This window comes from Typopeltis vanoorti, chromosome 26 (genome assembly GCF_054136105.1).
Source record: "Typopeltis vanoorti isolate ZY-2024b chromosome 26, IOZ_Tvanoo_1.0, whole genome shotgun sequence".
Lineage (NCBI taxonomy): Eukaryota > Metazoa > Arthropoda > Arachnida > Uropygi > Thelyphonidae > Typopeltis > Typopeltis vanoorti.
In genome coordinates this window covers 18,569,047-18,593,508 of record NC_143574.1, presented here as the reverse complement: position 1 = coordinate 18,593,508, position 24,462 = coordinate 18,569,047, and the positions used below count along the sequence as shown (strand labels likewise).

The following is a 24,462-nucleotide window of genomic DNA, read 5'->3' as shown; positions in this document are numbered from 1 at the left end:
TTACGGTTTTTCATTTCCGTATAGGGAGTAGGCAAGATTTTCTGGGTTTTAGCCCTATCTAACTTTTGGAGACTAAGTGAGTAGTTCAATCTCCACTGGTAGCCAATCAGAGATAGCTGTCCCAAAGTTATCACTAATTAAGCAGCCCACAATGAAGATACAGCTCAACAAGTGCCACCATCTCGTGGTCTCTAGCCCTAACACAATATTTTTTAATGTGTGAAACAGCATTGGTTCTGTGGTCGATTTTCTTGAGTTTATGGAACGAAAAACCCAAGTTTCCAGGAGAAAAAACTCACTTGCCCGTGCTAAAGATCAACTAACTTGGAAACCGGTTCAAAAAAGGCTCAATAAAAGTTCCTCTAGTCGGCGACTAGACTTGAACTCGAAGTCTATCTTCGTTCAGTTTAGCACTGAGGAATGCAAACACCACTTCCACTGAGCTACACAGGCATTCCATTTATAGAAAATATTTAAATGTAGACTTCTCTCAGTTTTTAGTTTGACATATTTCTGTGAGCAAATATTTTCAAACATGAACTATAAATCAAGAAACCATTTAAACAATGTGAGTCTCTCATCATGTTTAAAGACAAAAATTACAGCATAGTTGCCTGATGTTGAGAGACTTGCTCCAGAAGTTCGGCAGAAAAAGTTATGTTAATTTGTACCTAATTGGATGTTTGATGCGTTTTTTCAAAAAAAAAAAAATTTTTTTTTTTAATAAACCATCTTTCCACTATTCCATTTCTTAAAAAACTCCTCCCACCCCAGCTTGAGCTGAGGTGGCTTGTTGGTTTTTTTTTTTAATTAATTAGGAGTAATTATTTTGAAAGACTTGAATGAAACAAGAAGTGACATAATGTTGGTAGAAAATGTTCAAGAGAAATGCAATCATGAGTACATATTGGTATTTGAGGCAGAAAAGGCTATCAAAAATCTGAAATGTGGAAAGGCAGCTGGAGTAGATGACCAGAAATACTAAAGTATGAAGCTTTAAAAAATTTTAAGTGACTGCGCTGCAAAATTCAAAAGGAATGGTTAGGTCAAAATCCTGATAATTTGTGTAGAGCTCGCTCTCATAGTATCCATCTATAAAAAAGGAAATAAAACAATGTGAGAATTAGAGAATAATTTCCTTGCTAAGTTCCAAGAAAGATTTATGTAAGCATACCTGTGAAGAGGCCAAGAAAAATTGTTCACAGAGAAACTTGGAGAAGAAAAAGGTGGGTTCAGGAAAATCAAGGGTTGTCAGTATCAGAATTCGCTTTAAGACAGACAGGTGAGAAATAGGAATATAACAAATATCGGTATGTAAGTATTGTTGTTGTTGTCTTGTCCTTTGAAGAGTCTTAGATGTTTCCGTGCGCTCTTTGTACTGCTTTGGCTATGTCTGTGATTTTGTTTGTATAGAGCTGTTGTTCAGGATTAGGATCTATTTCTTGCAAGGCTGCTGTAATTGCTGGACAGGTAAAGATGTGAGTGGGTGTCAGTTCCGTATTGGGGCAGTTGTTGCAGTTTCTATATGTTCTCGTATCATCTGTATTGATCTTCATTCCTCTATAATGTCCTGTTCGTAGTCTTGCTATCGTAGTGGAGGTCCTTCTGTCAGCATTGATCTCGGGAATTTGATGTTGTATCACTGATTTCAATGGAATTAGTTTAGCTTTTGCTAGTGCATTGGCATCAGCAAGAGTTATCATATGAGTTTCTTGGTTGAGTTCTCTGGCCTCTTTTGCTAATTTATCAGCTGCTTCGTTGTGATCAATGCCTACATGAGCAGGAATCCATTGTAGAATGCAACTTTTGCCTAAACACTTTAGATGATTTAAGAGTTTATGGATGTCTTGTGTGAGCTTGGTATTGCCATTTTTGATTGCCTCCATAGCTGATCTTGAGTCACTGTAAATTATAATTCCTTCAGATTGTTGAGATGATGATAGATTTAAGTAGGCTTCTAGTGCTTTAATTATTGCGTAGAGTTCGCTGGTAAAATTGGAAGCGATTCTCCCAGATCCAACTTTTATTGAAAGTTTTTCACCTTTCGGGAGTAGAAGGAGAACACCAGCGCCTCCATTAATCATATTGGTGTCTGATGATCCATCGGTATAACAAATAACCTGTTTGGAGGATGAAAGAAGGTTGATGGTATTTAGGCCTTTTTCTTTAAGCATTTCTTTTGGTTCTTTTTTTGTACAGAGTTTGGTAAGGTTTAGATTTATGAAGGTATTTGAAGGTAAAGGACTGGAAAATAGAGGTTCTTTGTTTATGTGGACATTTAGCTGATCAAGACCTATTTCTTTCCTGATAGTGTCATCATATTGTAAAGTCGATGATCTGTGAAGTCTGCAAATTTGGTTCCAATGTTCATAGGTTTTTAGGGAGACATGATCACTTTGGTAGCTTCTGATATTATTTATGAATTTTATGGTGGCAAATTTTCGTCTGTCCTCCAGCAGGTCAAGCCCACATTCCTGTTGGGCTCTGATGTTGTTAGTGGATGAGACTGCACCAATGATAATCTTGGATGCTTTTGCTTGTATTTTGTCTAGGTTTTTCTTTACCGATGAAGCCGAAGGTGACCAGATAGGTGCTGCATATTCCATTATTGGCCTTATTAGTGTAGTGTAAGTAGTTTTGAGGATTTTTGGCTTTGCACCCCAATTTGTTCCACAAAGCCTTTTCAGTATATTTAATTTTTTTAGAGCTCTGTTGGAAGTGTTAGAGATGTGTTGTGCAAAACGTAATTCCTGATCAAGCGTAATACCAAGGTATTTTGGATTTGTGACTTTTTCAATTAGCTTGTTATTGATCATGACTTTGGGATTGTAGGAATGTCTATTTTTCCTGTCTGTACTAAATGTACTTAGTTTTGTTTTGTCTGGGTTGATTTTAAGTTTGAGTTCGTTTGACCATTTTTCTAATCCTCTCATGGATTTGTTTAGAATTTCCTCTGATTCTTTGATTTTAGCACTAGTGTGCCAGATGGCTATATCATCTGCATAGCAAGTTACTTTTGTGTCTTCTGTAAGGTAGGGATGAATATTATTGACATATAGAAGGAATAGTAAGGGACTGAGTACTGAGCCCTGGGGAACACCAGCCCAGGTTCTCCGCTCTTTTGATATTGCTGTATTGATTCTGACTTTGATCTTTCTTCCTCTGATGAAATCAGCAATCCAGATTAAAGCGTTTCCTCTAATTCCAATATCATGTATTGTTTGTATTAATTTTTTGATCCAAACACGATCAAAAGCAGCAGTCATATCAAGGAATATGGCAGTTGTCTTTTTTGTTGGTTTTTCCTGAAATGAGTCTATTATTGTTTGGCAGAAATGGAATAATTGATCTGTTGTCGAATGACGAGTTCTATAAGCAGTTTGGTAGTAGTTGATTTTCTTATTTTTTGTCAGCCAGTGCATAAGCCTGGAGTGTATGATTCTTTCAGTAATTTTACAAAGTATGCTAGTTAATGCGATAGGTCTGTAACTTTGACATTCTGCAGCATTTTTGTCAGGTTTCAGGATGGGTACAATAACTGATTTTTTCCATTCTTTTGGAAGTTTGCCCGTTCGCCAAGAGGTATTGAGAATGTCCAGAAGTTGTTCTTTGGCATTTTTGCCAAGGTGTTTGACCATATGACCAAAGATAAGATCATTACCAGGGGATTTATTAGGTGCAGTTTTCTCGATTGATGAATTTAGTTCACTTAGTGTAAATTCTTCGGAGAAGATGTCATTAGTTTGGTATGTTCTTGCTTGTTTTAGCATTTGACTTGTGAGTTTATTGAGGGGCTTGTCCTCTCTGTTATACTGAAGTTTGGAGTTGTTTGAATAGGTTTTTGCCAGTGTGTTTGCAATTTCTTGATCTGTAATAGCTTGTTTGCCAGCATTTATGATGAAGTTTGTTTTCTGTTGGTTCTCTTTTTTGATATTGTCTAGGATTCTAATAATATTCCAGTGTTGGCTGTCTTTTCTTGGATCCAGGTTACTGCAAAGTTCCGCCCATTTCTCTTGTTTGCACTTCCAAATTTCCTGCTCTATTTTGTGTGTTATGTCCATTAATTTCTTTCTGTAATCATCAGTTTTATTAATTCTGAATTGTTCATTGATATTGTCTCTTTCTGTAATCATTGAATCAATATTGTGATCTTTCCAGTATGGTATCCAGGTGTTTTTCCGCTGGCCTCTTGGTATTGTTGCTTTGGCAGTTTTGCTGATGTGTGAAGTAAGGATTTGTAATTTTCTGTCGAGGTTTCCAGAGACAGGTTCATCTTGACAGAGGCTCTCCAAGGTTTGAGTAAACCTTGTCCAGTCAGCTTTTCTGAAGTTCCACGTCCTTTTGGTTTGCTGTTCTTGTTCAATCTTGAAGTTTAGTGTTGTTATTATGGGTCTGTGGTCACTGATGGCATTTCCCAGAATTTTCCATTGTGCACTTGATGCAATACTATAATTATGTAAGTACTATAGTATGCAATACTATAGTATGTAAGTATTGTAGATCTAGAAAACAGCATATGATAAGGTGCCAAGAGAAATGCTGTTGAAAACACTGTAATCATATGGTGTTAATGGTCTATATATAAGGTTTAAGTCAATAAGTTTGTAAGTTGGAGGTAGATGGTTTGACATCTACATAGGCAGATGGTTTGATGTAAGATCAGATATGAGAGAAAGGTTCACATTATATCCACTGTTATTCATCATCTGTATGATCACATTATGAAGGAAATAACATTAAACCTGATATCAGATTTGGTGATATTAAAATTTATCTCCTTACATTATGCACATGATGTTGTTTTACTCCTAAATAAATCCAATACATGTTTGACAGATTCCTTAACCAAAATAATTAATAATTACTGTAACAGATATGCCATGAAAATCAGTAGTAAACAGGTAAAAATAATCAGGAACATTGAGAACTTCAGCTGCATTCTGAATGGAGAACCTATAGAACAGGAAAAACATTTCAACTATTTAGGCACAATTTTTAGTGAAGGTAGCAAATTAAATATGGAAATAGATAACAGAATAATAAAAATTGGTACTGTGGGGGACTCAAATAATTTTGTATTGAATAAAAAAAAAAATTATTTAATTAAAGGGATAATAAATCCCTCATTATTTCAAAGCCAAATAAGAAACTCGAAGATCGAAATCTAAGAGTTTCATTCCAAAGAATGTTCAGCAAGTCCAAGCATAAGTCAACACCTGGTGGTACAACACTAGGGCAACTCGGAGCCAAGGTGGAGCAAGCTTCAATCACTGTCCTTAATATTTTCTCATAATGTAAAACTCAGCTCCTAGGAGATGCATTACTGTCTAACATTATGAGGGAAGGTCACTACCTAGACCGGTTTCGACCTTTATTGAGGTCTCATCAGTGAGTAGGTAGACCTGGATAATACCAAGGTTTTAGTGAACAGAGCTTACAAAAGAAATAAAAAGCCTTTTAGCTCTTTATTGTAGTAATAATATATGGGTACACTTTTCTGGCAATTCGTATAGTAAAGTATGTAAGCTGTGTTCACTAAAACCTTGGTATTATCCAGGTCTACCTACTGACTGATGAGACCTCAGTAAAAGTCGAAACCAGTCTGGATAGTGACCTTCCCTCATAATGTAAAACAGTAATGCATCTCCTAGGAGCTGTGTTTTACATTATGAGAAAATATTAAGGACAGCGATCGAAGCTTGCTCCACCTTTGCTCCGAGTTGCCCTAGTGTTGTACCACCAGGCGTTGACTTACGCTTGGACTTGCCGAGCGTTCTTCGGCATGAAACTCTTAGATTTTGATCTTCAAGTTTCTTATTTGGCTTTGAAATAATGAGAGATTTATTATCCCCTTAATTAAATAATTTGTCACTGAAAAAAAAGCCTTTTGGCTCTTTATTGTAGAAAAAAGAAATTAGTCAAAACACTAAACTAGGTATACAAGACACTATTCAAACCAATTTGAACTTATGGATTTCATGGCTGGTTTAGAATAAAAACAGTTGATCAAAGACCAGAAACTATGTATGAGAGAAAAATTAGGAGAGTTAACAGATAGCATCAATGGCAGAATCATATTAAAAAATAAAGATATTGGGAAGGAACTTGATATTTAGCATTTAGAAATGTGCAAGTTGAGCAAATCTCAGATGATATGGGTACTATGTTTACTTAAACAGGCGTTTAATATGAGAATGGCAGGAAAGAGATCGAGAGAAAATCCAAGTTGTAGGTGTATTGATGCAGTTAGAAGTGTCTTAGAAGACAGATATAAGATCTGACAATATTGGAGTCCTGCAGATAACAGACTAATTTGTAGGAAAGTTGTCAATAGGAAGTTGTTAATAACAAACTTTTCATGTAGTACTATTATAATAAACTACACTTCTTTGAGATGCATACCAGGAAATTGATGACAGTTTTGGCTATGTCATCACCACTTGGAAAACCAAGTGGTGGCAACATAGCTTAAGTTGCTATGTCACACTATGACAGAGCAACTTAAAGCTTGAAACCTTCTTCCTTTAAGTACAGGTTTTAGCTGGGAATAAAAAGAAGTCACAGTGCCAAATCTGGTTGGTGAAGTGCAACTGTGATATTCTTTTAAGCCAGAAACTGCGAGCTGAAGTTTCAGCACAAACTTTGCAGCAGCAGTCCTCATTTCCAAATCTTTTGTTAGAATTTGGTGACAGGATCCAACTGAAATTCCTCTTTCACAGACTAGCTCTCAAATGGTAATTTGCCAATTGTCGATAACCTTTTTGTGAACACAAACCACCAAATCGTGGGTGCAGGATGCTGATGGTCGTCCAGTGCCAGGATCATCTTCAATCATGGTTCGACTATCTTTAAACCTTTTGAGCTACTCAAATGTCTTTGAGTGGCTTAAGTGACCTTGAATGCTGTTTTAAGCAATTTTCTCGGATAATGCCTTCTTAAAGATAAGCATTATCTTTGAAAAAAAAACTTGGCAAAAAAAAAACTTTTTTTTTGCCAAGTTTAATGCAAAACATAATGCACTTGCATTGTTCATTAATTCTTGACATTTTTTTTTCTTTTTCTCAAAAAGAAAAAAAAAAAATGGGTTCATTCATCAAAGTCCTATGGGTGACTGAGGTGATGCAAAGTCTTGTTTTGTCATATTACAGCATATCTATATATGTATCTGCCACAAAACAATATGGTAACCTGTCCAGTTTCTTTATAATTGTTCTGAAACTTTTTGAACAGACCTCATGTACTAAATGTATAATATCTCTATTTAAAATTAGAGCTACCCTACATACTACAAAAGAAAACTGTTACGCTTTCAGTTGCACTGGCTCTGAGACATGGCTCTGATACAGATAATCCTTTATGTTCTCTTGAACATAAAGGATTATCACACCTCATAATGGAAGCAATTGAGGGCATGCACTCTTGATCCATGTTATTTGATTCCTTAAACCTCATTCACATATTTTTGCCCTTTGGCAGAAATGTATGAATTTAAAATGTGGTTGAGAAGGGAAGGTAGGGGTGAGAATGCTAATGTGAATTAGTGATGAAGGAAAAGCTATAATGAAGCAACTGCAATATATACTGTATCTTGAATAAAACTACAGTAATTTTATTTTTCTAAAATTTCTATTTCTGTATAGCACTGCAGTAGATTTCTTCTTGAGAAAGTAGTGGGAGTATACATTTCAATATCTGCAATGAGCAAAATATAACTTTGTATTGTAAAAATGGTTGATTCTGTAAATACATTGGGATAGCATTCTTTAGATTAAGAAAGAAAAATCAAAAAGAAACAGATGTCATAGAATGATCTTAACAATTAGGTATATATCATTGATGCACACTGCTTGCAATTAAGCAAATATATAAACTGCTGCATATTATTATTATTTATATGGGTACTCCATGACGTCAAAAGATTCATCACGGGGGACCACACTATCCATTAACACAACACCTATCAATCCTACATCTTCAACCTATTCATTGTTAGGGCACTCACAACCACTGGCAATCCATTCCACTCATCACCACCCTCCAAGTAAAGAACCTAGTCTGCACACCCTTATTAACCACATTTTAAGACAACTTCCAAGTGTGACCCCTCGTTTTCTCCCATTTTCCCATTCATTGAAAAATTTCTTCTGTGTCAATCATATAGAATCCCTTTAGTAACTTTTAAGTTTCTATCATATCCCCTCTCTTCCATCTGTCAACTAAACTCTTCATCCCACCTTTAATCTATCCTCATAGAGAACATTCCACAGACCTGTCACCAATTTGGTCACTTGTCTCTGAATCCTATCCACCACCCCCTGATCCCCAAGAAATGCAGGTGGCCAAATCTATGCACAGTAGTCAACATGTGACCAAATCATAGGCTTATACAGAGGAATAATAACCTCCCTATCTTTACTTGTCAATATATTCTTCAGCATCCAAGTAATCCTCTGAGCTATTTTGCCAACTCTTGCAATATGTCTTCTGAATTTCAAATCTCTATCTGCCATCACCCCCAGATTCCTAGTCTAATCAATTTTCTGTAAACCAGTGCCATCAGTATATGATGTCAACAATTGACAACCATTGTTCTTTGCTCACACTAATCATCTTGTAAGATATCTACATCACCTTTATCAACCACCCTTCCTAGTTTTGCATCATCATATTGTGAAGCTGTTTTTCACCATTGAGTTGTAAATAAACTGATATGTTCAAAAGAAATTTAAACTGCATAATCATTTTTGATAGCCATGCTTTAGTGATAATGGTGTTTCCTAATATGCTAATAAAACTATGGTAATGTTTACTGAAATTCCATGGAAAGGCCAATTTTTGCATGTGTGCATGCATGGCACAACATGCTGAATGAACCATTTCCTGGAATGTTCTAAGTAGGGCTTGCTTATCCAACTTATTGTGACTCTTACTAAGGAATTAAGAGGTAATAATTTTATCTAGTGTTAATAATAATAATATGAGACCACATTCAGATGAAAAAATATATAAAGGTTCTTCACACTCTATAAGATTCAAGCCCTAGTTTTTCCATCCATAGCATTCTAAGAATGGATTTGGATTTAGGATTTGTATAGAGTTAATAGCTGGATGGGTGAAAAGATATCTTGAGTAGAAAAGAATGCTTAGTTTTTTGGAAGATGAGGAAGCTATTTGGTATATATTTATGCTGGGAGAGGCTGGAGGTGATTGTTAATCTAAGGTGAGACAGATCTGTCTGATCCCATTTGGTGATTTTTGTATTGCTGCAGATACGATAAGCAAATTGAGAACCCTTTTGCAAGAGAAAAGGCAAGATGTGCTTTGTATGGAGGTGACTAAGTTATCCTTACTCCATTGAGTGATGGAGATCAGGGTTTAAGATACTGCTTACAGATAATCTTTGAGCTTGGGGTGTCTAGACGCTGCATGGTTTCTCAAATGAGTAGGATGAATGGAGTGCACTATCATCAGCAAAGCTGTAGATGGAATTAGTGGGGAATTGCAAATAGGTCATTTATTGCAGAAATTGGATAGGTGATAGACTATAGCCCTGAGGCACTCCTGCATTGATGGCAAAGCTTGAAGACAGGAATCCATACACCACGATACACAGTGAACAAGAGAAAAAGTAGGCTGTCCAGCAGAGTTTGTTTCTCCAAACCTTTCCATGGCATGTGTCCATTGGTATATGATGTAGGTTAGGAAGTTTGCTGTGAATCTAGATGAGTGGAATCCTAACTTGTGGTTGCCAATTGATTGGTTAGTTCCCCTAGATAGTAGTGAAGTTGGCTGTTGATAACTTTCTTGAATATTTTGGAGAGGATTGAGGTTATGGTGATTTGTCTGTAGTTTGATGGCAGACTTTTATCTGACTATTTTTAGAATATATTGGATGTATGCTTATTTCCACATATTGGGATAAGTACCAGCCTTATAGATAAGTATAGAAGATTGTAAAGATGATTTTTTTTTTTGTTTAAATGTTTAGCCTATATACGAGAGTTTGGTTGATCAACCCACTACCCATATATAGTACGTTAGTACTGTATATGGGTAGTGGGTAGGAGGAACTTGTTTACATTTGATTTAAATGACTGTATATTGTATTCCTTGGGGAACATAGCAGGGGAAGACTGTTCCACAGTTCAGCAGTTGCAGGGATAAAGGAAGAGGAAAAGAAATTTGTTCTTTGGGTTTCAAGGTGCACTGTGAAGGGATGTTGAGCAGCAGCAGCTACACATGTTCCAACGAGCTTAGTACCAAGTAGGAGGAATTATTGATTCTATTTCAGATGAACATTTCCCATGGAAATATTTGTAGAATGCACATATTGCAGAAACCAAACATCTGTGCAAAAGTGGGGAGGAGTGAGTTGGTAAGAGATGGGTCATTAATAAGTCTAATTGCTCTCCTCTGTATTGAGTCAAGCATTTTGAGGGAGCTTTTGGGGGCTCCACCCCATATTGTGAGACCAGTATTCAGTAGCTGGGCGGATTTGTGATTTGTATAAGGTTAACAACTGTTCAGGGGTGAAGTAATGTCTTGAGTGAAAGAGAAATCCTAGTTTTTTAGAAGGTGAGGATGCAATGGTTGTGATGTGTTTGTGCCAGGAGAGGCTTGATGTCAGGGTAATTCTAAGAAGAGAAATCTCAAATTGTCTGGAAATTTGGATGTTGTCAAAAATAATACTGGGAGAAAATGGTTCTTTTTTTTATAAGAAATAAGACAGTACTGTGTTTTATTAGCACTGAAATTGACAAGGTTAACTGAACCCCATTGGAGGATGACTTGGAGATCAGAATTGAGGGCAGTGGTGGTTGAAGTTCTATAGGTTGAGGTGAATTGTGTAGAATAAGGTTTATCAAATGAAAGGGTGGAGTGCAATGTGCTGTCATCTGCAAAACTCTGTATTGAGTTGGAAGTCACCTGAAGTAGGCCATTGATATATAGAAGGAAGAGGGTTGGTGAGAGGACAGAACCTTGTGGAGCCTCGGCATTAGTTGAATGGTGAGAGGATAAGAAACTATCCACAATCACACATAGTGTGTATCCAGACTGAAAGCTAGCAATCCAACTACAGAAGTCTTGAGCAAGACCAAACAATGGCAATTTTTTTTAGTAAGCCCTTGTGCCAGACCTGGTCAGATGCCTTGGAGATATCAAGTGCAATCACAATCACTTGATATTGCCAAATTTCTGCATGGCATTTGTCCAGAGATGGGTGACACATGCGAGCAGACCTCCTGTTGATTGGCAGCGGCGGAATCCATACTGGCAGTCTTTTTTTAGGTGGGTGCCTTCAAGATAGTGTAGGAGTTGGGAATTGATGATTTTTTCCATATTGATGTTTACTTTGGACTGAGGTGAATGAGATAGGACAGTAGTTGGATGTCAGTGATATGTCACCCTTCTTGGGAATGGGGTGAATACGCCAATTTCCAGTCTTTGGGATATATACCAGTGGAGTAAAAGAGTATGTACAGGCAGCATAGGATAGGAGTTGGTTCTGGTGCACAAACAGGACAATTGGAGGAATGCCATCAGAGCCAGGAGACTTTTGTGTGTTTAATTTGGACAGTATTTTTCTGCTCTCTTTCTGGCAAAAGGATATAGTGGGCATCTGGAATGGTTGGGAGCATTTACCATTGTCAGTTATGCATATATTGGAAGCAAAGTGTGAGGCCAGGAGATTGGCTTTTTCTGTAGGTGATGATGCAGTAGGGTCATCTGGGTATGATAGGGGTGGGAATAGTGTTGGACAGAAGTTATGGCCAATTGCTTTGGTGAGAGACCAAAAGGCTCAGCTGCTGTTTGGACAGGCTGCTGGTTTCCTGCTTTTTGCTCTTTCAAATTCTGTTTTGGAAGTATTGATTGTTTTTTTTTTTTGTTTGTTTGTTTGTTTTTGCATCTATTTTAGTCTTGAATATAAGCTCTAAAAGAGGATGGAGTTATGGTATATTTGGTTTTTTATTTGTACGGCTATGGCACATCTTTTGGTAAACTAGGGTGTTAGAGAATAGCAGGTCAGAGTACTGTGGGGAATGTATATTTCCATGCTGGTGAAGATTACCTTGGTGATAAGTTTAGTGCATATGTTTGGGTTAGAGTGCCAGAAGCATATGTTTGGGTTAGAGTGCAATAGTCCAACCACGGGAATGAGAATAACACACTTGTTAGCTTAGGAGTAGAACATTTGAGTATATTTGTAGAAAGATCATAGAAAACTTTTAGTGTATATGTTGTTTAATATTCTTCTGATGTTTTTTTTTGAAAAGTCACAGAAAGCTTGTGGTGCTCAGTTTATAGTAAGGGTGATTGACTTGGTCATCTATGCAAGAATTGGAGACAAAGAGTGATACCAGGAGGTAGCTTTTTCTTTAAGTTCTATAACAGTGGTGTTATCTGGAAGAGAGAAAGATAAAAGTTGCATCTAGTGGTGCAAGGGATCAGATGGCATGTTTCCATTTGGACAGTAGGTCAGTTTTCTGTTTGCATTTGTGAAAGCAGGTTTTTGATTTTGCTGATAGTTGTTTTGCATTTATTGCAAGGCACATGCATTAAGCTGAGTTTTTTTTTTTTCTTCAACTGCTTTGGTACATCTTCTGTTGAACCAGGGTTTGGAATTTTGGATAGAAATAGGAATGAAGACCTCTGTGCTAGTGAGAATAATTTCTGTGACTTTCTCAGAGCAGGTGCTTGGGTCAGAAGAGTGGAAGCAGAGAGAGAGAGAAGGGATAATCTGAAAGTCATCCTACTAGGTGCCTTTTTTTAGTGCTATAGGACACACAGTCGGCAGCAGATGAATGGAGAGTATTCAGTGTGAGAGGAAACTCGCTCAAGATCATGATCTGAGTTAATGAAAAGAAAAGTGACCCCTTACAGTGTATCTAAAAGGAGATCTGGTTTAAAAAAAAAATCAAGGTATTGGAAGAGTGGAGAGAGAGTTATTAAAAATTCAGAAAGTCTTTGCTAATAGCAGAAGCTTTGTATCTCGTCAAGCTTGATCAGAGATATTGGAAAAGTGGAACCGGTTAGAGTTGCAGATACGAAGATCACATAGGAAGGTGACTTCACTATTTGGATAGCTGGTTTATTGCAGAGGTTGAGCTTCATACATAGGAATGTGGAGGGGGAGCAGAATGGTTTTTGGAGTTTGGGATGTGGGAAATACAGCAGATGAATGGAATGAAGAAACCTTAAGCCTAAGGAGGTGAAAAACAGAGGGTTCTAAATTAGCATTCTTTGGCATTCAGTATTAGATCTAACAAAACTACAGGAGCCATTCTTTTGGCAAGAAGAATCATGAAACATAAATTCAGATAGTGATAGAGTATGGTTGTTGTAACTTCAATTTGGGTTTCTGTTGAGAGTAAGAGGTCTAGTCTTGGATGTCTGAAAAACTAATTTCAACTGTTGTTGAAATTAGTTTTTGAGGGAAATTTATTTCAGTTGCAATGTCACTGTCCTTGTTTGTTATATGTATCACTTCTGATTCAGAAACTGATGCAGTGAGAGGAGCGCAGCCAAACAGCCAAACTCTTTGCCTCCCACATACCATTTTTTGAACTTCCCTCCAAACCTGACCAAGTATGTGGCAGCAGAATTATGCACCATATGCATTCTTGTTGCAAGCGCCTGCAGTATCCATCCATCATCTGTTCTTTGGATATCAACAGATGTATGGTCACCCTGATACTTGGTGATGTGCTACACCAGTCCTCACCAGGTCCTGTTGAGAAATCCTCCTTCCATCCAGCCTGGTTGGCTGAATGGTTAGTGTATCTGCTCTCCAGCCAAAAGGCTGTGGGTTCCAATCCCGCTGTGGGCATGGATGTTTGTGATTGTCTGTGAAAGTGGTGGGTAGTAGATGGTGTTGGTGTAGTTGTGGCGTGTTGTAGTTCATGGATTGAGTGAGTGGTGGAGTCGTAGAGTAGATGCCCTCCCTTGATGAGTCTTTGGACTCCCTGGAGGTGTCAGTCACATAATAATAATAATAATTCTTTCAATATGTCCAAAGTATTTCAACTATCTTCTGTCAAAATTTGTAAGGAGCCTTAAAGTTCTACCAATCCTTTCTAGCATGCATTTGTTTGTCCACCTTTCAGTATATGATATCCTCAACAGCCTTTTGTAACATCACAACTCAAAAGCAGCTATCATCCAATCAGACTTTTTTTTTAGCTTCTAGGTTTCACCTCCATAAGTTGCTGTGGGAAAAACAGCTGCATCCAAAATCTTCAACTTTGTTGCTATGAAGATAGATCTATCCTTCCAGATTTTAGACAGTTCTCTGATTGTTGTTTTAGCTATTCCTAATCTTCCTAGTGAGATCCGTTATTAATATGAAGAATTGCTGTTCTGAAAACATCTGCAGTAAGCTGGTATTTTTTGTTCAACTGCTCTGGTACATCTTCTGTTGAACCAGGAAGGAGAACTGGTTAAAAAAAAGCAAGGAAATTTGGGGAGTGGAGAGGGTTATCTGGAGTCCATGTTGATTAACAATTTGCATTGAGTCATTGTTTATAACAAAAACATCATCACTCACCTAGATAAATGACTTCACTATTTGAATAGCTGGATTGCAGAAAGTCAAGCTTCATGGATAAGAAGGTGAAGAGGCTAGAGTGGTTTCAGAATTTTGGGAGCAGTATATACAGTAGATGAATATGAGTGATACATATTCCATTAAATAGATCAGCTAACTGTCACAAGAAAGAAAGAACACCATTACAGCCAATATGGTCACATCAACAAACTTCTGAAAGTCCCATAGCATTGATGCTACTCTAATGGAAATTCACTGTATTGGGAATTGACTTATATCTTAATGAAAATCACTTTAAAATTAGCAGTAGTCTGGAAAAGGAAGAGTCCGGCCATCCTTATTTTAAGGTATCATGATTTGAACTTGCTTTTTAAGTGTACTCTTATCAAACTAGAAAAATAGTCAACATTAACACACCACTGCCACATTGGCAAAGTATTGGACAATTTGCATTATTATAATAAATGGTATGTTAAACCATGTTGTCAGACTATTCATTCATCTATTAAAACTTGTCAGTCACTGGCAACATGTATTGTGGAAGACTGATGTTTCTGAGATCTAAATAGGATCTCATTTTCTAAACACCAGTAAGTCTTTTTCTCTTACTGCCTTTGAAGACAACTTTCACACCTCTGCTGCCTTGAATGCAAATGGATCTCTGAGGTATTCATTAGCCAGAATACCTCAGGAGCTATTTGTATTTTATTTCCCACAAAATAATTCTGAAAGTGCTGCTTGTATACTTGTATACTGCTTGTAATAAAGCACTTTTTTTACTTTATTTAACATATATATAAAAAATAGGAAATCTCTTGTTAAATGTGGAATTGCTGTTTTTACAAAATTATTCATATAATACATTTTTAAAGAGCTCTGATATACTTATTTTATTATTTTATTTTATTTTTTTTTTTGAAGCCCCAAAATACCCAATGAGCTTGAGGTTTATCAGACACCTCGTAAAGCGTATGAAGATTTCTTTGCTACATTTCATCGAAGAAATGACACTTTCTATTTTGTCTCTTTTTCTGGGGTAAGTCAAATTGAAAAATTTTGATCAACTATACTAACATAACACTTATAACTGCGTAATATGTATTAGCCCACCTTTCACGCAGATAACAATGTGATCAGTGGTATTGATCCCACTAGATGTCAATGTAGAACTGTAATCATGATGTTGCATGGTGTGCCCAAGTCACTGAATATAAGAGGGTGCAGTGTTCACATATTTCACAGCATGTTTCACACAATCCTACAGTACATGATTGGGTTTACATCGATTGAATTCATAGGCCATGTATTGTCCTCCATGCGATCTTTGAGCTAATTCCTTACCGCCAGGTAACATGACATGTAATTATCCTGGAATAATATTTCTTCCTCTGGGTGCAGGTGTGACATGGTAAAGAGCACATGGTCTGCCAGAATGTCATTCCTTTAGTATGTAAAAGGAGTCATATTTCTGACAATGGAAACATGTCTGACACCAGTTTCAGTGACTGGCATGAGTAGTGTATACCATATACAAACAGATCATTGAATTATGTCCATTCTGTGCACCTTTCCACTGTTGACCATGAATGACATCTATATCCAAGATGAAGAGAAGACAAATTCTCATTGACTGTTTTATCGTTGATAACAATAGCTTCTTGCTAGTTCAAGATGCAAGTATACAGGAGATTTGAAATAAGAAGTGATCACCATTTAGTTTTAAGCAGAATGAAATTGAATATTATCTTTAAAAGAAACATATGAGCTTTCAAAATCAAAGTAGAGTAGCTTTCATAGGTCATATGTAGACTCTAATGTACAAATATTATTAGAGAAGAAAATGAAAAAGTTTGAAACAGTAATCAAACCTTGGAGACTTACTGACATATTGAAGAAAGCATTAGCCAATTCAGCCAGGAAGGCATCTATCTGGTGAAGATGTCTACAAGGCTAGAAAAATCAGAAGTTCATGGTGAACTGAGAAAGTTTCTAGCAAGTAAGTCAGCATATGCTTTGAGAGAGAGAGAAATGTAAGAAAGCCAGGCATTTCATAAAAGTGACTAAACAAAAGTCACAGAACCACATAAGAATATATAAGCCAAATAACAGAAAGATGACAAATTGTTCTTAGAAATGGAAGAAAGAATACTATTAAAGGAATCTGAGATGATCAAGATGGAATGAAAACTAAAGTTAAGGATATCCTAGATGTGTGGAGAAATTACTTTGAAAGATTGTTAAATGAAAGAAGCAGTGACAGAACAGTAGTAAAAACATTCAAGATGAATGCAGAGTACATATCAGTGCTTGAGGTAAAAAAGCTATCAAAAGCCTGAAATGTGTAGAAAGGCAGCTGGAAGATGCAAATGATCAAATGTGCTTATACTAACACATTTGATATTTACTCATAAATGCTGAGATATGGAGATATAAAAGTTTTGCATTGGCTATACTACACGATTCAGAGGGCTTCATTAGCAAGTCAAATTCAAGATAATTTGAGTAGAGTTGTCATAGTATCCATCTACAAAAAAATGGGAAATAAAACTGAATATGAGAATTGTAGAGGAATATCCCTACTGAGCTGAGATTTCTGGAAGGGAAACTTGAAAAGAACAAGCTGGATTCCAGGGAAATGGAAGAATCAGATTTTCATTTTAAGACAATTGAGAAATAGTTAGGAATATAACAAGGATCTGTATTTAAGTTGTATAGTTTTGGAAAAGGCATTTATACAAACACATTTGATCATAAAATGCAGCTTATATATAGATACAGCCTTGCTCAATTTTTTATATATTTTATATTTTTTCTTTGTATATAACATGTTATTTACTTATTTAGCTGTTGATTTATTATTAATATTTTGATTTTATTACCTCATATACTGCTGTATCCTTTGTAATAGTGCAGTATGACGTTTGCTGTCCACTTCACCAATAAACCACAAAACCAAACCATTCAACCTTCCAGGTACACACTTGCCAGTGGAGAAATGTTGGATCTTTCTGTGAACATAACTTTCCCATATTGAATGCTGGAAGAAATCGTATTAAAAAAAAAAAAAGTAAAGTAAACTGGATCTTTGTTCTGGAGTTCATACATGTTTTTGGTTACTTTAGGATTCCAGTGGTAGTATTACACTTGGGGAGAAACCTATCTTGCCTACCAGCTAGTGCTACCTAGTACTACAGAGACGTGGTTTCTTTTGAGATTTGTGGATGCCACACACCTTGACTCCTCTTACCCTATCTGCATTAGCTTGTTCATAGATAGTTTCCCCCACTCTGACACCTGCTTTGGCATATATTCAGAGCTACTATCTAGCTCATCAATGTGATGGTATAGAGGGTGATGTGGTTGTCTGCAGCAACCACATCACCCTCTATACCATTCACTATACACTCAGATCACAAGTAATCTGAGTGTATAGTGAATGTTAGTCACTCAGATTACAGTGGCCTGCACATAATTTCAATCAGTGTTTTAGACTTCCAAGGTTTTGTCCTGGTGATATCATTAATTCTATCTTAGCTATCTCAAGAATAATGTCTATGGTCCTTGTTTAGGCAAGCTTCCATCCTGTGAAATGCCTTTTTTTTCTCTGACTGCACTTTTGTGTGAAGGGGCAGATATTTATTCTTGAACTTTACAACAAATACCAGATCATCTTAGAAGTCTGCTTTGCTATCCTGATTCTTCTATGATCTTACTACTAGTGAGCACAGTAGTTAAATAAAGATGATGTATATGTCATGCAAGATGATTTAAATAGACTAACAGTTTGGGCACAGAATAATGTATTAGTTCAATATGTCAAAGTGTAATGTTATGATCTTGGGGAAGAAAAGACTACAAGCTGTGTATTACATAAATGCGACTGAACTTTAAGAAATTGATGAGGTTAGGGATTTGGAATGATAGGTAGACAGAGTAAATATTGAAGAAATAGACAAAATAGCTCAGAGGATCCACAAGTTTCGATAATTATCTCTGTGTAAGCTCTAACACAACTGCTTCACTTCTTGACTACTGTGCTCAGATATAATTGTCTTGATTCCTTAAATTCCAGAACAGGTCCCAGTTCAAGATTGGTACTATTAACATAAAAAAGCATCAATGGAAAGGAAATGGAACTAGCAGATTGACCATGAGTGCTGGATCGACATAATAGACATGACTGAAACAAAGAAGACAAAAACAGTGAGATCTTTCTAGGCAACCAATATAAAATGTTATATTCAGGCAATGACACTCAGGGAAAAGAGGGAGTAAATATATATTCAGCACTAAGTATGAGGATAATATTCTTGAATGACAGGCAATATCAAGTAGAGTGATGTGAGCAAATAGGAAAATAGGGAATTGGACAATGAGACTTATTTGTATTTATGGTCCCACAGAGGATTTTAATAAGGAAGAAATAGAGGAATTTTTTGAGGCATTAGAGAAGGCAGCTGACACAATGAAAAAGGAAAAGTTAGTTCTTGTTGGAGATCTAAACAGAAAAGTAGAAAATTATTCCCAGACATACAGAAATGTTCTGGAAAAAGTTGGACAAAAGAGCAAGCCTAATGGGTAGGTACTTACTAGATTTTGCTTCAGAACATGGACTAGTTATTAATAGCACTATGTTCTGACATAAAAGATCTGCAAAAATTCACATAGAGGGAAGATGCAAGAAATAAGTAAAATCTCATTGACTATGTTATTGTTCATGTTTTTCTTACTGGTTCAGTACACAAGTATACAGAGGATTTGAAATAGGAAGTGACCATTATTTAGTTTTGAGCCAGAAAAAATTGAATTGCATATTGAAAAGAAGAGTGTAAGAAAGTTTCCAAATGAATCAAAGTTGAGCAGCTTTCAGAGGTGAGCTGCAGACCAAAATACAAACCTTATTCAAGAAAAAATGAAAGAAGTTGAACACAAACAGAAGTTTGTGTTCAACTTCTTTCAAAACTTTGTTCAAAACTCCATGGTGGGCTCAGGAAGTTTTAAAGAGGCAGTCAGAGTAAAGAAGAAAAAAAAAAAAAAAAAAATCAGCTAACGCCTTTTTATTCCCGTAAATACGGGAGTAGGCGAGGCCATCTAGCCCTATCTAACTTTTTGGAGACTGAGTGGGCAGTTCAATCTCCACTGGTACCCAATCAGAGACAGATGGCCCAAGGCTATCACTAATTAAGCGGTACGCAGTGAAGAGAGACGGCTCAAATGTGCCGCCATCTCGTGGTCTCTAACCCTAACACAATATATTTAATGTCTGAAATAATGTGGGTTCTACGGTCGATTTTCTTGAGTTTACAGGACGAAAAACCCGAGTTTCCGGGAGGAAAAACCTGCTTGCCCGTGCCAGAGATCGACTAACTCGGGAACCGGTCGAAAAAAGGCTTAGAAAAATTTCCTCTAGTCGCCGACTAGACTCGAAACCAAGACTTCCTTCGTGCGGCCTAGCGCGGTGGTGTGCAAACGCCACATCCACTGAGCTACACAGGCTTCTGTGTAGCTCAGTGGATGTACTCAGTGGACAGTAAAGAAGAAAGCATATCAAAAGTTCTTGGCAAGTATGTCACCTTTGTGCTCTTAGAGAATACAGAGAAAAATGTAAGAAAGTGAAACACCTTGTAAAACTAGCTAAACAAAAGTCATGGGAAGACTGTGGTAATAACAGAGAAAATAAATATAAGGAAGGTGGAAAATATTCCGAAGGCTATTTTAAAAGCTTTGAAATGGAGGAAAAAATACTGTAAAAGGAATCAGAGATGATAAAGGTAACATGAAAACTGAAGATAATGATATCTAGATGTCCGGAGTAATTACTTTCAAAGATTGCTAAATGAACCAAGCAGTGTCAGCCTGATGGATAAAACTCCCAACAGAAATGCGGTCAGGAAAACGTATTCATACTTGAAGTAGAAAAAGTCAAAAATCTGAACTGTGGAAAGACAGTTGGAGTAGATGAAATTTAGCCAGAAATGCTCAAATATGGAGGTATAAAAGTTTTACAGTGGCTGCATTTCATAATTCAGAAGGCCTGGTCAGAGGGTCGAATTCCAGATGATTGGAGCAGAGCTCTTATAGTACCCATCTATAAAAAGGAAATAAAACTGACTGTGAGACTTACAGAGGTATTTCTCTACTAAGTGTTGTTGGTAAGACTTATGCATAAGAAATAGCTAGGAAAAATCGTGGTAAGGAAGCCTGGTGAAGATCAAGCTGAATTCAGGCCAAATAGAGGGTGTCAGTATCAGATTTTCACTTTAAGAGAAATAGTTGAGAAATCTTGAGAATATAACATAGATTTGTATTTAAGTTTTGTTGATCTGGAAAAGGCATATGACAAGATGCCAAGAGGAAAGCTCTTCCAAAATGATATATGCTGTAAATGGTACAGCATATATCAAGCAATACATTTTATATCAAGCAATTATATCAAGCAATACATAGTCTCTATTTAAACTGTAAATCAGCATTTAGAATTGAAGGAGGTAGATGTTTTGAAGTACAATCAGGTGTGCAACAAGGGTGCACATTATCTCCACTATTCATTATCTATATGGATCGCATTATGAAGGAAAGTGGCATTAAATCTAAAATCAAAATTGTTATACTTCTGAATAAATTCAGTACAAGTCTGTAAGATTCCCTAACTAAATTGAATAACTGTTGTAATAAATTTGTTATGAAATTCAACAATAAAAAGACAGAGACATTGTAAACATTTCAGTTATAGAGGCACACTTTTTTTAGTGAAGATGGTAAATTAAAAATGGAAATAGACAACAGAATTAGTAAAGCTGGTATGGTAGGAAGTCAACTGAATAAATTATAAATTTATATGGAGTAAGAAAGAAATTAATCAAAAGACTAATTTCGATATATTAAAACAGTGATCACACCAATTTTAACTTACGGATCCCAGAGCTGGGTTAGAAATAAAAACACTTGATTAGTGGAAAACTGATGGCAGTATTACATAAAAAATGTGGATATTAGGAAAGAACTTGCATTATTAGCATTCAGAAATGTGTTAGTAGAGTTAATTCTCAGATGATATGGTCACTTGAACAGAATGAGAGAAAGGATTAGCAAAACAAGTGTTCTTTGCCAGGTTGGCAGGAAAAAGACCCACAGGAAGATGTAGATGGATTGATACAGTAAAAAGTGCCTTAAAAGACAGAATTATAAATTTGAAAATATTGGAGTCTTGACAGATAACAGATTAATTTTGAGGAAAAGTATTGATTGGAAGTTAATAATGATGTAACTTTTTCATGTAGTGCTATCATAATTATCCTGTACCCCCCCCCCCCCCCCGAGGGTACATATCACGAATTTGGTGATGATGATTCCTTAAAGATGAAGTAGTGACAAGAATTGAAAGGTTTTGCAGAATAAACAGATACAGAAAAATTTTTCAATACATCACAAGACTGGAGAGAACAGGGCATCTTCCTAGAAGTTTATAATGATCAGAGAACTATATCTTTTGCTGGGAGAGTGATGAATGAGTGGAATGGGTTTCCATAGGTGGTCATGGGCAGGGCTTGACAAATCTGTTTGCCGTCATCTATATGGACGAAATATATTTTTATTTAATAAAATAATAATAAAAAAAACATTCTAAACAAAATCTTTTAAGAAACAAATAAACAGATGCATCATCACTAATCATTTTATGGAACTCCTATTGGACTTATTGGGACATATTAAAAAATGAAAGGGGGATCTTGGGTGAGTAATTTTTTTGTGCAACGAGGGGGGGGGTGGTCTTGTATAATTTGTCAATCCTTAGTCATGGGTGCCCCGTTGGATTGTGTGAAGTACGGACATCCTTCAATGATGGAGATAGGGCTTGTGCAATAGTAACTGTAAATCCACAGTTTTGTTGATAACAGTACACAATGCTTTTCTTTCTTATTTAACAGCCCATCATTAAACTTTTAGAATATCTACCGTCACTTCTCTCTCTTCATTATCTTGAATTACAAATCTCAACACCATTGTTTAATAAGATCTAACAGTCATTTTGCTTCACTTTGTCATCATCATCATCGAATTCCTGATTTGTACCCTCAAGGAGTGTACAGGATATGATAGTACTACATGAAAAATTTACGTCATTACTAACTTGCTATATACAATTTTCCTCCAAATCAGTCTGTTACTTGTCAAGACTCCAACATTATCAGATCTTATATTTCTATCGTCTAAGACACTTTGTACCGTATCAATCCACCTATATCTTGGTCTTCCTCTGGGTCGTTTTCATGAAAACCTGGCAGAGAACACTTGTTTTGCTAATCTTTCCTTGCCCATTCTGTTTAAGTGACCATACCACTTAAACAGAATGGGCGAGGATGCTGACAATATCAAGTTCTTTCCTAATATACTCATTTTTAATATGATATTGCCATTGATGCCATCTGTTCACGCCCCCATTCTTTCTTAGGACTCTCATATCTGCGGTCTCTAGTCTTTGGTCAAGTGTTTTACTTCTGACCCAGCTCTCAGATCCATAACTTAAAACTGGTTTGAACACTATCTTGCACACAGCAAATTTAGTGTTCCGACTAATTTCTCTCTTATTCCATATGAATTTATTCAATTGACTTTTTACCATGCCAGCTTTGTTGATTCTGTTGTCTATTTCCATATTTAATTTACCATCTTCACTAAAAATCGTGCCTAAGTAGCTGAAATGTTTTACTTGTTCCACAGGTTCCCCGTTCAAAACACAGTTGACATTTTCGACAATTCTACCTATTTTCATTGTCTTTTTAATGCTGACCTTCATACCATATCTATTACAGCAGTTATTCAATTTAGTCAGGGAATCTTGCAAACATGTAGCGGATTTATTTAGAAGTATAACATCATCTGCATAAAGCAAAGAGCTGACATTAACATCTCCAATTCCGATATCATGTTTAATACCACTTTCCTTCACAATGTAATCCATATAGATAATGAATAACAGAGGGGATAATGTATCTCACACCATATTTAACATTAAACCATCTTCCTCTACCTCCTTCAATTCTAACTGCTGACTTACAACTCAAATAAAAACTAAGTATTGCTTGATATAATGTCCCATTGACACCATATAACTGTAGCTTATTGAATAGCTTCTCTCTTGGCACCTTGTCATATGCCTTTTCCAAATTGACAAAACTTAAATGCAGATCTTTGTTATATTCCCATGATTTCTCCACTATTTGTTGTAAAGTGAAGATCTGAACCAGCTATTTGGCCTGAATCCAGCTTGTTCTTCACCAAGCTTTTCTTCCACAATTCTTCTCAACCGTTTCTCAAGTATACCACTTGCATAGATCTTGATGGGAACACTCAGAAGGGAAATACCTCTGTAATTCTCACATTCAGTTTTATTTCCCTTTTTATATATGAGTACTCTTAGAGCTCTACTCCAATCATTGGGAATTCGTCCCTCTGTCCAGGCTTTCTGAACTATGCAGTGCAGCCACTGTAAGACTCTTATACCACCATACTTCAGCATTTCTGGTCAAATATCATCTACTGCTGCCTTTCCACATTTCAAGCCTCTGATGGCTTTTTCTACTTCAAGTATGGATATGTTTTCCTGACTGTATGCCTGTTGAGTGTTTTTACCACTGTGCTATCACTGCTTGTTTCATTTAGCAATTTTTCGAAGTAATTACTTCATACTTCAAGGATATCTTTTTCTCCTGTTTTCATGTAACCTTTATCATCTCTAACTCCTTTTACAGCACTCTTTCCTCCATTTCTGAGCTTCTTCAACAACCTCCAGAATGTCTTTCCACCTTCTTGATATTTATCTTCTATGTTCTTGAAAAAGTCTTCCCATGACTTTTGTTTAGATAGTTTTGCACAGTGTTTTGCTTTCTTACATTTGTCTCTGTATTCTCTAAGAG

General features: G+C 36.4%; 1 protein-coding gene across 1 annotated transcript in view; it reads left to right on the top strand.

Annotated features, from left to right (window-relative positions):
- Atf6 (bZIP_ATF6 domain-containing protein ATf6) overlaps window positions 1–24,462 on the top strand; it is a 244,734-nt gene that overhangs the window by 184,482 nt on the left and 35,790 nt on the right. The window contains exon 11 of the mRNA XM_090414984.1: window positions 15,467–15,581. Within this exon, the coding sequence (XP_090271110.1) occupies window positions 15,467–15,581 (115 nt within the window). The remainder of the gene's footprint in view (window positions 1–15,466; window positions 15,582–24,462) is intronic.